The 15372-nt window shown below is 30.4% G+C and overlaps 1 protein-coding gene across 1 annotated transcript; it reads right to left on the bottom strand.

Moving 5' to 3' along the window:
- Positions 1–4212: 4212 nt before the first annotated feature.
- Positions 4213–6162, bottom strand: LOC114177420 (bidirectional sugar transporter N3-like). The gene is made up of 6 exons (XM_028062752.1): positions 5952–6162; positions 5567–5603; positions 5265–5478; positions 5000–5161; positions 4788–4907; positions 4213–4698 (listed from the first exon to the last, which is right to left on the bottom strand). The coding sequence occupies exons 1-6, from the start codon at positions 6001–6003 to the stop codon at positions 4480–4482; spliced, it is 804 nt and encodes a 267-aa protein (XP_027918553.1). The 5' UTR covers positions 6004–6162; the 3' UTR covers positions 4213–4479.
- Between the last annotated feature and the right edge of the window lie 9210 nt (positions 6163–15372).

Here is a 15372-nt window from a genome sequence, read left to right as displayed (position 1 = left end):
ATTTTCTTTAGTAAAATCAAATTTACTTCTCCTTTGCATGAAATCCTACATGCTTATTTTTATTGTAGGTTGTGATTTTTCATTGTTTTTGTTCATCTATTACCCTTCCTGTTCTTGTTACTTCATCTCACATTTTGTTGACTTCGCTTCTCCCTAATTCATACATTATCATTTTTATTATGGGAGTTTCTGATTGTGATTTCTACTTGTTTTTTTCACATGTTACTCGCTATTTTCTTCCCTACGTATACAAATTACATATTTATAATCGAAAATGCATGCCTGTATGTGTATTCACATCTTTATTATATTAAAATTATTGGAAACACATCTGTCTCTAATTTATTTTTTATTCTAGTAAAAATTTATTATACCATAAAATATTTTTTTTAAAAGGTATTTAAAAAAATAAATAATTCATATATTTTTTATTAACTACTGTTTGACCGTGCATACGCACGGTCTTTGTTTTTTGTTGTTGTTAATTTTGTGTTTAAAAAATTACTGAATATTTATTATATTTTGAGAAAATAATTAATTTATATAATCTGATAATGTGTTATATTTACATTTTATACTAAGAATAATAAATAATATTAGAATTACATAATATAAGAATTTGGGATAGTTAATTTTGTGTATATTATTATTTATTAGTTTTTAATGCATGTAATGGCAGCATTTTTTTTAATATTTAAAGGGAGTATTCAAATAGTTTTTATTATTTCTTTAAATTAATTTTTGTTCATTATTATTAAAGAATTTTATTATTGTTTGGTACAAAAACATTAAATAGAAATGTGTGTTGGTAGAGGAATATGTCTTTTTCAGTAATGCAAATTTATATATTTTTTAGGTTATAGACTTTTGCTTTTGTAGATTACCCGGTCTTCTATATCATTTTGCATATTACCATTTCCAATACAATCTTTTCCACTCAAAAGTTTTGAAACAGTCTTTTAGTTTCTTGGTTTTGACAGTGCCCAGACATATTTTACGCTTATAATTAAATTTAAAATAAATAATTTTATCAGAATGTGAAGAGCCTACTTTTAGTTGCAAAGGAATAATTATTATATGTCTTTTCAATATGTCTGCACCTTGATCTTATGGAGGAGGTTGATATTTGGTCAGGGTGCTTCATGTTCTTTGCCCTTTGAAGTTTGAGCATTGTGTAACTGTTTCTTCAGAAATGAAGAAAGGAAAATTTTAACCTCACCGGTTACAGATCAGGAATATGTCTACTTCCAAGCGTTTTAGTTCTATAAATTTTTACCAGAACTCTCTCATGTTCATGGATCTGTCAGAGTTTGGTGTCTATGCATTTGGCATGTTTTTTTTTCTTCTTCTGTGTTTTAGGTTAAAAAACGATTTTGTTCGACAAAGTTTTTTTAAGTCATCTTGCGTTTTGAGAAATAATTTTGCCTCTAAAGAATAATTTTTCTTTTTATTAAACTTTAATCTTTCAGAGTTTTGCATGTGACGAGTTTATGATGTTTGAAGAAAGATTTTATTTTGAATGGGGAAATCATTATTGATTGAGATTGAATATTTCTATGATTCCATAAGAAACGTCGTCAACATTGAATTTGAGGAAACTCCTATAAGATTCGTGTTATCCATGAGGTATTAGGGTTTTATGATCTTGATGATTTGAGATATGTATGTACTCTGTATTCTGGTGATAACTACTTTCGTTTTGTCGTAGGAAATTTAACCTCTGCTTTACCATATTATCCTCTATCTTCACTAAGGTTTTTTCAAGGCTTCAGAGTCAAGTTCATCCCATTAAGGATATGGTCATTTAAGCCTTTTTTTTTTATTATTGGTAGTGTACATGTATGCATACAGTTGTTAATGTTTGTTTCCTTTTGATTCTTCTGAGCATCTATTGATAATTTTGCCCGATCACTTTCAAATATTTTGTGAACATGAACTTTCGTTTCATAAAGTGGTGGAATTGTGTGATCCTTTATAAAAAAAGGTTGAGTTATTTGTGGACATAGATGAAGCTAACAATATAGTTTTGTTTCGTTTGTTCGAGTTTATTAAATACTATGGCTTGAATAACACTTGTTTCCTATATTTAAATTATGTAGAAAACAATACCTTTCTTCATAGGACTTTCTCGTCTCAAGAAAATGAAAAAATTCGTTTATAATAAAGATTCGATCACTATTGCGAACATCGACCTTGAAGCTGTTATTGTTGAACAATTACATAGTTTTGAGGATAAGTTGGTCAGAAAATTAACTACTTAACATCAAAATTTTGATTATTAATGCGAACTTATAATAAAAATTGCTAAGATATTAAAGTTTTATTATTCAAGTTTAAACTTGTCACTAAGACATCAGGGCTTGTTACATAAGATGTAAATGCTATAGTAGGAATTAAAAGAATATTGTTTAGTGTTTTTGCTTTGATTTAGACCATGAAACCCAATCTCATTGAAGCATTTATCATATATTGTTGCACACCATATATTTGATAAAAAAAAAGTTTTATTTTGGTTTTTGTGAATTTTGTTGTCTAATTGAGTCATGAATTACAAGAGTTGCTAGAGGTTTCACAAGTCTCTTGGAAAATGTTACTCGGACTTTTCACTTTATTACTTGTACAATTTGGTACACTTGTCAATCCCGTAACAATTATTATTATTATTATTATTACTACTACTTAAAAGATAACAATTTTTAGAAGATTACAAAAGTTTATCAAGGCTATATTTAGGAATTTTCAAACTAGTTAAAAGTAGGAGTTGGTTGATATGCTTTAGTCTGGTTTGTCACTGGTCTACCAAAAACAAGTTTGGTAAAACTGACCCACAATAATAAAAATGAGCTGAAATTTGTAACTCGTCTCGCCAAATGGCGGATTGACTTGCCATTTCTTTTAATTTTTAATTTTTAAAGTTTATTTATATATATATATTAAAAATATATTTAATCATATAAATATTTTTTAAATTTTTAATTAGATAAAATAAAATAATTATTATATTTACATGTTAAATTACATTTATAAATAATAACTGAAACTTAATTTAGTTTATAACACTATTGCATATTTACATCTTTTTATAAAAAAATCATATAAAAAATTTAATCATTTAATTTTTAATTTAAAAAAAAAAGCAAGTGATCGGTCAGTTTTGTCTTTGACCCGTCAATTTGGAAGTTGAACTAATTGAATAAGTAAGAATTAACCAATTAAAGATATCAATACAACCCATCCTATTTTGAGTAGATTGGTGGACCGATCACAGGATGAGGTCCACTTTTTCATTTCTAATTAAAATATCATGAGTTTATAAGATAAATAACATGTCAAATTTTGAGGCAATATCTTCTAGTAAATATGTTTTTCTTTAATTATTATAAATTTTATTGTTTTTATGTTTAATTTATATTTCAATTTTAGTTTATATCAATTTTGAAAAAGAATTTAAAGTTAAAAAGTTTTACATGGCTTTAGCCCGAATATGTTTCACCAAAAGAAAAACAAAATATTTAAAAGCTGGCATGAAATTATTATTTTATTATTAAACGTTATCAAGAGACCGAATTGAATTGAAACATTGGCCAGGATGATGTTATCTGTACTTTGACATTTTATGAAATAAATGAAAACATTAATTTCAATTTGTGTTTCACGATGATCACGTGTGATTGATTTCGTCTTTTATAATTAAAGTCCATTTTATTTCGTCACAAAATTGTCTTTCAAACTCAATCTCAATTCCCCATTTCAAGCAAAATCCAAAAATCATAAATCGTTTAACTCAATCTTAAGTCATCACTGAAATTGAATTTAATTTCTCAGGACAAGCACACACCTTGATCCAACTAATTTTTCTAAATCCCAAATACCTAATGCATTTCCCTCCATCCCAAAATTTTAGGCAAAGTTCATTTATTTAACCCTAAATCTCTTGCGCGAATCCCAAATCTCTCAAGCAATGTTGAATAGGTTGTTTAAGTTGATGTTAATTTTAAAAAAAAAAACTAAAGGTTGAATATTTCTTACAAACGGATTTCATGATTCTTGAAAAAAAAAATTACAACATTATAAGGTTTATAATTTATATTTTCTTAAATTTGACAACTTTATATCAAAAACAGTATACTAACAACTTTTTTAAAAGGTGAGGTTGTGTATCTATATATGGTAATAATGTCACTTAAGAGCATTTTGAGAAGACTACGCAAGTTAACGAAGGGTATTCAATGATTTTGAAACAAGTCAAAGACAATGATTTTAAAAGATAAATATGATCCTTTTTCTATCCACTGCAGGTGCTGCTGTACTGAGGTAACTATTATGAAGATTCTTGATGATGAAGGGTACACAATAATTCATACATATATAGCATGAGAATTAGAATTTAACATAAAAGTCACCGACTATTTTATATGAATATTATTTCCTAGTATGCTTCGAAGTGCTCCTAAGCACTGAGCATAATGTCTACGATGTTCATGCCGGGCGTTCCTTTGCTTCCACTCCTTCTACTCCTTCTTCTTTATCTATGTCGAGAACTTGAACTGGATACACTTCAGACGTTCCCAACGGGTTCACCACAACAATGTTTTTCATTGGCTCCTCCTTTGCAACAATCTTTGTTTTACTGTTTCTGAACATCGCATACAGCAGCATCTGAAGTAGTCCCAATGCGAAACCCAGCACGTTTGGAACCTGCTCACACATATATACCAACGAAACCGATGAAATTTGTTTTCATGTTAACGTAATTAATAAAAATGTTTGTGTCTGCATCTACTTACAGCAATGCATATGTCCTTGAGGAAGAAACCATAGGAAAACCACGTTATGGCGCTCAGCGTCAGGAAAACTGATAGGTTAAGGGGCATAAACTCCACATTCTTGGTTCGAATAACTTGTGCCTGCTTGAAAATCAAGAAATCAATGAATGTTCATAAAGATTGTTTGCAAGCATGGAAATAGCATTGGAAATGGTTTTGGTTCCTTTACTCACCACAATGCTCAAGGGTGCTGCAAAAACAGCTACTGCAATTGATACACAAACCCATCCAACGACTACCACCCGGAGGGTACCATGCATAGTGAAGAAGGTGACGAAGAAGATCAAGGCAAAGGAACCCACGTTCATCACCATAAACAATTTAACGGTTAACTTCTGCAACAAAAAACCAGTAACGCTAATCAGCGTTAATCAATCTGTAACAAGATTTGTGTCATTCCAATAATTTGATTAGCATTTGGATATATAAGTAATATACCCTGGCATCATCGGTGGCATAGACTATGAACATGACAATGTAAACCGTCTCAATGACGCTTCCCAGTGAGTTAATGGTAATGAGGAGAGTAGCATCAGCAGGCTTGAGAGCAGCATAGTAAAGCCAAAGCATGGAGCTGAACAGTGCCACCAGATAAGGAAGTGATTGGAAACCTTCGGTGGATTTCCTTTTGTAAATCCGATAAAAAGTTGGCCTACAAATCAGGAAAAGGAAAAAATATTTAGCATTCACATTGGTTATGTTACGTGGACGTACGTTACACTGTGTTCATATATACTTACACCGGTGCCATAAACACCATGAAGGAGATAACGTTCCCTGCACATAAAAAGATGGATATGTGTTAAATTCTTGGCTTTTGGACAAACAATGAACAGTGTAAATCAGTAGATTAATTTTATATCAGGTTATTATAACTCGATTTAACTAACTTGGCTGCTAGGGGTTATTAGTAGGTGGAAATGAAACGCAGAGGGAGGTTCTTGAATTAATATAGGTAAATGGAAAAAGATAAAGAAATCAGAAGAAGACGAAGCAAAGCATTAAATTTGCTGGAGCAATTTCGTGTGATACTGGAATACCAGATCTAGAAAATAGTTGAGGAGGAAAAACAAAAAGGAGAAAATTATAGTAGTGAAAGAGACCGATGATGACCCAGAGTTTTACCTAGAATGCCAAAGGCTAAGGCCAAATGATTGTGAGTGTTGAGAATAGCCATGCTTTCTCTTTCTCTCTCTCTCTCTCTCTCTCTCTCTTTGCCTGCTTTTGGTTTTGAGCAGAAGGTTTAGGAGTTGATAGGTTAAGAAACCTTAACTGGGTTTCTTGCTACTCAACCCCTAAAATCAGAGTCAGGAACACAGAAGGTTGTGAAGGGTGAGGTAGGCGTGCATGCCCTATATATACACAAAGGATACAGAAAAGGGGCATGGAAATGATGAAAAAAGATTAAAAAGACAAAAAGGAAATAATGATTTTAACCGAAGAAGTGAAATGAGGGTGTACTTGGCATGCATGTTTCATGGGGGGTTGTGATTGATGTTTTTAGAAGGTAGCGTAGCACAAAGCCATTTACATTACCTAATTTAGGAATGTTCACATGCAAGTTGAAGCATGATTTTTGTATATCCTACGAAATCGTAACTTTCACCGAGTGGAATTAAGGTAATAGACACGGCACGAAAACTAAAGTTTGACATAACATATTGCACTGTGCATAATGGTTTTGGTGCCATGTGTTTGATGGTGGTGGTGGCATTCAGTTTTGCAGAAAAGACACGTTTGTAGAAGTAGATAGTAGATAAAACACGTGAGGGGGGAAGGTAAGAATTACGGTTCATCATGGATTAATAATAATTATATATATATTGTTCTGTAATTCTAAAACTTGGTGAAGATGATTTACGTTATGAGTTAAGGGGAAGAGCATAGACCATAGGATACTAAATATGTGATGCTTTCACGTGAGAGGTTTCCGAAAAAGCTATGCGTAGCGGTTTCTCTCCAACACGCTTTGCCGCATAAGCTTCTTGAATTCAACAAACCTGTGTCATTTCCACGCCTTTACCTTTGTTGTGTCTCTCTGCTTTGCGATTCCCTTCTTTGCAAAACTCTCTTTACTGCATGCAATTCAAGCTTTTCCGTGTTACACTAACATCTTCCTCTGTTTCTCACAAATACATCAGGTTCTTCTTGTCACGTAATATAACATCCTTCATTTATTCTTTAATAAAGGGACATAATTATCACTTTATTTAAACTATTCAAATTTAACGTTCCTAATATTATTTTCACATTCAAATCAACTTTTCCATATACTTTATAATTATTACTCTTTTACCTTTTCAATCTCATTCTTTACAAATACAAAACTTAACTTTTTTTAATGAATAAAATATCCTGTGATTGCTGTAAAATTGCTTTTGTTTTGTTGTTTTTTACTCCAGTCATACTGATTTGACCATGATTAAACTGATTTAATTTGGGTTTGTCAGGTTAAAATGAAAATGAGAAAAAAAAAAAAAAAAGAAAAGTGGTTTGTACTGTTTTTGGTTTATGCTCCCATTATGTTTTTTCTAGAATTTTTATTTTTTCAAATATTTATTGTTTTCTTACACTTCCATATCATTGAGTAAAGAATCAAATTATTTCTAAAGGCAATTGCTCTAACATTTAAATGTTTTTTTATCTTTACTTATAATAAAATCATACAGTGAACATATAACAAAGTAAATATACTTGCGTAGAAGATAAATATTTTGTTCAAAAAGGAATATGATTGGGTTATCTAGATTGTAGGCCTCGGCTTGAAAAATAACAAATCTCAAAATAGAACCAATAATGATAGTAATTTATTTGGATTTCACACAAAGTGAACAAAATTCTCGAAATGAATTTAAAAATAAATACAATTTTGATCATGAAAAAAAGAAAAGAAAAAGAGAGTTAGTGAATGTAGAGGAATTATTTTGATAAGATTTTTCATAATTTATGAAAAAATATATAATTTCTATAGAATAGGAGGACAAATGTGACTATTGAAACAAAAACAAAGTAAAAAGAGGTTGGTAAATTTTCAAAAGTGTTTTTCATAAACCACATTTTAGATATAGTAGAATGAACTCGTTCAAAAACATCTAAAGTAGAACCTAACCTAAGAGAATAAGGCATGATCAATTTTTTTTACACTAGTTAATAAACTTAATCTATATTTAGTCTCTTAATAGAAATGATTTCCTTAACTAAACTAATTACAAGAAGTACTTTTTACTCATTTTGTAGCTGTGCAAGTAAAGTATTCTTTTTCATTAGCCTTTTTTTCGCACTTTCACAAAACATTAACTCTCGGATGGAGATACCAAATGCCATTACACAAATACCATAACTTTGTCAAATTACGTGTGTAGGTGTCTAAAGATACTGTTCAAACCGAAAGGTCAATGTTTTTTTTTTTTGAGTAAGCATCTATGTGTTCATCTTTGAGTATTCACCGTATATACTTGTTTTGAAGATATTGTTGAGTCTTTAACTCTCGTTTATTCTCGTTTTGAAGTTTTCATAAATGCATGATGAGAGATGCATTTTATTCCTTTACACGTGTATGAGTGATGGTACCATAAATTGATTAGTTTTAACTTAGAGAGAATGTAGTTACAATTAAAAGAAATTGTATTTTTCATTTAAGACTAAAAAGATATCTAGATGTAAAATAAAAATCAGAACAGTTTAACTATCAACAATGAGTAATATTCAACTTTTCAACTCAATTACTGATATTGAAAAGAAAATTAACCAAAATATATATTAATGAAGGTTAGATAGAATGGGAATTTTAATATAAGAATTAAAATATATTGATAAAAGTTTGATGGTCTCTGTTAAAAGTTTCAAAGTTGCATGTGTCATTCCGAGAAAAGTGAGTGATACGATAGTCCTTAGGTTCAATTAAGCTTAAAGGTGATATTATAGTTATTTAGAGAATATACTAGTGATTTTGTACGGTTCAGTTGTATTTTTTAGCCAACTGTTTTCTCCCCACCATGATATCTTGTTGTAACCGTCTATAATTAGATTGATCATAATCAATCATTTCACAATTTGAACAAAATAGAGGCAATATCTCATACTTCACATCAACAATAAATGCATATCCCGACCTTTTTACCAAAATTTGATTAGGCAAATCAGATAAAAAATCAACATCAACCAAGACACGTGCAAAGAAAGTCCGAGACTTATTCTTAGTGTACTCATCTAAAGATAAGGGTGTGCCAATGTGTGCAATTGAGAAAATTGTCTTTGGTTGTCAATATTCCAAAGGAAGTCCATATATGCACACCCAAGTTGATTTTTGTGAGATTTATAAAAGTTGAGAAAAAATCTTAGTCCAAGCAAAAACACGAAGGACTCTAGGAGACAAATTCTGAACTATAATAGTCAAAACCCTTCTCATATCCTTGAGTGAAGAAAAAATAAATTCATAAAATCCTTTGCCAAGAGAAATTGCCTTCCATTGACCCAAATTCTTACAAGCCACATCAAATTTCTTACAAAGATCTAAATACGTGAGGGATTTATCCTCATTTTGTTAACAACATATGTCCATGCAAATTATTTTTTCACTCCTCTATACCAACAAGATAAACTTCTTTAACAATATGTACTGTGATTATATCTCCCTTGATGCAAGGAGAAGGTAGTTGTGATAAAGGATATCACACGTATTATTAAGAATCTGAACAAATGTACATTTTTTGTGTCCACACATTTGAAGAAAATTTAGAGGAAGATGTTTTTTTTTTCTTGATCCATATGTTGTAAACAACCCTAAGGAATATGAAACTCCAAGAGGAAGAAATATATATACCTTAACCCTAAAAGCCACGTGCAAGTAAACAACTACTAACCACGTAACCCCACCAAGAGAACGCAAACGCTCTCTGCAACCACGAGAAGCCAACTACAACTAAGACCAATTTATAATATAGACTTAAATACACATTTGGTCCTTATTTTCGTTATCTTTGTTCAATGTGGTCCTCATTTTTGTTTTGCATTCAATTATATTCTCTTTTCCGTCAAATTTTGGTCAATTTGGTCCTTTTTATTAACAGTGTCGAAATAGTTAACGTTTTTAACCGTGCATACCACGTGTCATTTCCTATTTTTTAAAATTTTTTAAAATTTATTTTAATTTCAAACAAATTGTCTACGTGTCAATGATAATACTACATGATAATACTACGTGTTAGTTTTACAAATCAGTAGGATTTAACTAAACTTAAAATTATTTCCTAAAAAGATTGACAAATATTTAAGCATATTGTCTACATATAGATTTTGTAGTAGGAATTTAGGGTGATCAATTTTTACTTCTAATGTAAACATTGTAATGATTAGAACTAGGAAAATAGGAAATGCGAATATATTCTTTGTCACTTTAGTTTTCCGATGCAACTTTTTCTTTACCGATCTCTTTTTATTTATTTAAGTTATTATCATTTACTTCTTGCCATTTGTTATTATTACAATTTAAATCTTCACCTTCTTCTTGAACTTTTAAACTTGATTTGATTATGGTTTTGTCTCTTGCATTTATTATGTTTGTTTATATACTCTTAGTTCCAATCTTTTTAGTATCGGGTAAGTCATATGAATGTCATGAATTCCGCTGTGGGTAGCGGTTGTGTTTGTCATTATTAGATTGAAATAGGATATGTTTGAGTTGAAGATGACTCATAAGTTCGTAAACACAAGCTATTTTTGGCTTACTTGAGGGGATTGCTAACGAAAAAACTTTTTTTTTTCTTGAATGTACATATTTCTTTGTATATGAGTTGGGAAAATCCAGTTCTCCCTATTTAATATATTTATTTTTACTGATAAAAAAATAATTTGTTTAACATTCTATTTTAAATCTTACACGTCTCAATTATGTTTTTGAACAAATATGCGGAAAGATTTGCTTTGACTACATCTGGAACATTAATACCTTTAATGAATGAAATTTAGAAAATAATAATAATAATAATAATAAATTGAACATGTTTTGGTGATCTACTTTTGGAAATGAAATATTTTTATGTGATTAACAAGTATGATCTATGTAATTTAAACCCTTATAAACATCTTGCATATTCAAATACAAAATAATCAATATATCTAGCCTAAATAAAAGGAACACATATAAGAATATAGGGAATCAACTTTCATAATGTAGTGTTTTCAAAATGTTGTAGTTTTGGTCTTAAGTAGGATGCTACTAATTAGCTTTCATAATGTAGTGTTGGTCTTAAGCGAGATGCTAGTAGCGTCGATGTTCAGGGCGTTTTTATGTGTCAGTGTTGGTCCACTAATAAAAACATTTTTTTTAATAAAAAAAAGCTATCGCTGCCCAGACTCATACCAAGTAATAAAAGAAATATCATTTTTCTTTATAAAGTGTTACCGTCAAATATGCTCATGCTGACTAATAATAGACATTTAAATATCTATTTATATAGGTGCAACATCAGTCAAGCCTAAGCAGAATTATTTATAATGGAGTAGCATTGGTCAAACTCACGCTAAATAATAAAAAAAATAAAAATTTATTTATATAAGTATACATAAACCAAATTCACACTAAGTAATTAAAAAATATATATTTTTATTTATAAAGGGGTTCTGTTGGGAAGCCCACGCTCAATATTAAAAGAAATTTTTGTTTTTTATAAAGGTGTAAGTAGAGGAATAAATAAACAATAAAAATATTAATAATAGAATGGCTCAAGTTCATTCTAAACGTACAAATTAACCATAAGGTGTATAAACAATTTTATTTATATATATATATTATCAAATTTTTTTAAAAGATTCTATTTAACATTCAGTTTAAAATGGGTTACAAGAGAAGTGTTTACTGCTTTAACATTTTCTATTTATTTTGCAGCACCAATTGTAGATTAATTTTGATCTAATAAACCCAAATTTAAACCACAAATCTTCGCTAAAAGTTTGAACAACGAGTATATAAGGTTATTGATTGTGATGAAGTATGAATTAAGTAGAGAAATGTGGGTGTGAGTGGGTAGTGCAATATGAATGAAGTAAGGTGCACCAAGGGTGCGTGGAGGTGGTATAGATTGAGCTTTTTGGTGACAACTAATAAAAGAAGAAAAAAATGAGTGCTTTGTGTTGATGGTGAGTGCTTTCTGAATGAGGTGAGGATGAAATGTGTTGGAAAATATATGATTCTTAGGTGTTGTAGATGGATATACGACCCAAACGGGCCCGATGACCTAAACTCGTAAGGTCTGTCCAGGTAGTCAATATTATCGGGCCCGTCCAGGTTATCGGGTTAGTTCGGTCGTCGGGTCCGTCCGGGTCGAAGGGTTCGTCTGGGTCGTCGAGTTCGTTCGGGTCGTCGGACCGTTTGGATCATCGGGCCCGTCCGTGTCGTAGAACCCATCCGGCTCATCGTGTCTGTCTGAGTCGTCGTCTTCGTTCGGGACGTCGAGCCTGTCTGGATCGTTGGACCCGTTCGGGACGTCGTACCCGTTTGGATTGTTGAGCCCGCTGAATCATTGGACTTGTCCAAACCGTCGGGCTCGTCTGGGTAGTCAATCTCGTCCGGGTCATTGAGGTCGTTTAGCCCGTCCATATCGTCGTGCTTGTTCGGGTCATCGGGCTCCCTCAGATCATTAGGCTTGTCCGAGTCGTCATGCCCTCCAGATCATTAGGCCCGTTCAGGTCGTCGGGTCTATTCGGGTTCTCGAGCTCATCCGTTTCGTTGGGCCTTTCTGGAACGTTGAGGTCTTTTGGATCATCAGGCCCGTCCAGGTTATAGTGCTTGTCTGGGTCGTCAGGCCTCTTAGTGTGATCAAGCACGTCTAGGTCTTCAGACTCGTCCAATTTGTTGGGTCGATTTGGATCTTTTGGCCTTAGGGCTCGTCTAGGTCGTCAAGCCCATCTGGGACTTCGGACCGGGTGATTGGACATGTTTGGCTCGTCAAGCCTGTTTGGTTGTTTAGACTCGTCCGTGTCGCTCTACTTGATCTTCAACTTTAGCTTAATGTAGTATTATTTGGGGGGCCTAACCCACCTTAGCCCTAGCCCTAACCCTCTAGAGAGGGGGCTTTTTTTTTGGCCCCTCATTTGGGGGCCCCTAAAAGGGGGCTTTATGAAGAGTGGGTCAGGGCTGACCCATGGGCTTTATGAAGATTGTCACCTTTAGTATTCACTTTCGTTTAGATGTGTCAATTTGGTACCCATTTTTTAAAATGTGTCAATTGTGTTCCAACTTTTGAAAAAGTGTCTCAATTAGATCCCTTTCAAAACAAAATTTAGTAATAAAAGTCATGAATAATAAAACATGGATTAACAATTATAAAATGTAATATATTATAATATCATTTTCAATAAAAAAATATGAGTATAACATTTTCAATAATACTCATATTTTTTAATTCGGACCTAATTGAGACATTTTTTCAAAAATTGGGACGTAAATGACACATTTTTAAAAGCACTAAACTGACACATCCGAACGAAGATAGATATCATCCGACTAATTAAACCTGAGCTTTTGGGTTGGAAATAACATCAATCCCTTATGTAAGTTATGGTTAAGTCTTATTAATTTTTTCCTCGATAACCCATTAAATGGAACCAAGGTTATTTGAGTAACACAAGTATTTCATTAAACTTAGTTTTATCTAGAGCGGAAAAATTTTATTTTACAAGTTGGGAAAACTTCCAAAATAAACAGAGCATTAAAATATGTCTACATTGATTTAGAGTATAATTGACATAAAATGTGGATATATTGATTTTTTGTGTGGGTAATTCAACAGATATACATAAGTTAAAAAGGTTTGGTTACTCATGATTCAGCGTGAAGATAAGATTGAATAACCAAGATACTTAGCAAGCTGGGGTAATTACAAGTCACTTAATAAAACACCAATCAATTGTTTACATTAAATAATGGTTCAATAACCCTTTCAAGATATGATATATACACACATAATATGTTATTATATTTTTCTCATTTAATATTTTTAATTAAATTTCTTCCACCCAAGGTTAAATATAAATTTTATTAAATAAAATTATCGTGTTTAATAATTTATTATTATTCAATTAAATGAATTTAATATTTTTCAAGAAATTAAATGAGTAAATCATTATTTAATACAAAATCTCACTGTTTTAAAAAATGCATATTCAAATTGATAAATGAATTCGATTGCATGCTTCACGGGGAGTAGATTAAATGCAATTTAATCAAGCAAAGTATTCTTCTTTTAATCAAATTTGTATGGCGTTTTTCGTTAAAAAAATATGCCTTATTGGGTTATATTTGAATAATATTTGCATTACATATTCAAAAAACTATATGAAATAAAAGTTAAATATATTTTAAAAATAACTTGTTTAGAAATACTTATTTTAAGTTTAAATAAATTAGCTAAATATATTGTAATGTGTTAGGTATATTTTAACCCATGCGCCTCTTAAAAAACTACGGGTAGGCTAATTTAGTTAAATGCTTATATTTATTTAAGTTGACCTTTTCAGGATTTAAGTAAATTTACTAATTTATTTTAAATTTTAAAATTTGTTTTAAATATTTAAAAGCAATTAAGAATATATATATATATATATATATATATATATATATATATATATATATATATATAAATATATACTCTTTTTATGCAACTTCCTTTAGGGTAAAAATATACATGTCCTTTGGTAACATTTGATTAATAATAAATACAAAGTGATTCAATATATTTAAATAATTAAGGGTATAAATAGTTTTATAATTTATTTATAATTATATAATAAAAATTTATAATTATCATTGGTGGCAATAAATAAAAACAGTCGCCCTCGTACGTATAAAAGTTAAATGAAAAGAAACGAAAAGAAAAGGGTTTCTATAAAAGCCAAGTGATTCTGAATAAAGGAAAAGTGGAGAGATACAAATGACATATAAAAGAATAATAAACAAGGAACAAGAGAAGAGAACGCGACAAAAAAAATAAAAATCACACACATTAATTATGGATTAATCACACATTGCAAAAGTGTATACACATAAGATAATTCGTAAAATGTAAATACAATAAATTAAAGAAAAAAAACATACATAAAAGAATAATATAATTCAATTGATAATGAATTTCAATCTACCTTCATTATAGAATTTAATGTGAACAAAAAAAAATAATTTGAAAATTTTCTTTTAGTGAATTCTTACTCTAACTTATAATTTTTAATATTTCCTGATACCCTTTTCATTTTATACAACATATTTCATATAATTAATTTATATAAAATGTATCTAAATTAACGAAAAAGATATGAGTACTGTTACTAAATTAGAATGTCACTTTAGCGGTTCTTTTTAGACAATATTAGTTTTACTATAGAAGTTAAGAGACTAAACGTTCTATTGATATTATCGATCCCATATATTAAAAGTTGCATGTCTTCTATTGGACAATCTAGTAAAGTTAAATGATTTATGAACCTTAAAAAGATTCTATTGAATCAATCTTTACAAATCTCCACATTGGTTCAACATAAATCTTTTAAGTAA

The sequence above is a fragment of the Vigna unguiculata genome, chromosome 3 (genome assembly GCF_004118075.2).
Source record: "Vigna unguiculata cultivar IT97K-499-35 chromosome 3, ASM411807v1, whole genome shotgun sequence".
NCBI lineage: Eukaryota > Viridiplantae > Streptophyta > Magnoliopsida > Fabales > Fabaceae > Vigna > Vigna unguiculata.
Note: the sequence above shows the minus strand (reverse complement) of the source record. Positions and strands in the feature narration are given on the sequence as shown.

What these genes read in the sequence shown, in the direction of transcription:
- LOC114177420 (XM_028062752.1), bottom strand. Translation starts at nt 6,003, where the DNA reads ATGGCTATTCTCAACACTCACAATCATTTGGCCTTAGCCTTTGGCATT. An exon ending in ATGGTGTTTATGGCACCGGT is followed by an intron (nt 5,479 to 5,566) that starts GTAAGTATATAT and finishes CCTGATTTGTAG; the next exon opens with GCCAACTTTTTATCGGATTT. An exon ending in TCAAGGACATATGCATTGCT is followed by an intron (nt 4,699 to 4,787) that starts GTAAGTAGATGC and finishes ATGTGTGAGCAG; the next exon opens with GTTCCAAACGTGCTGGGTTT.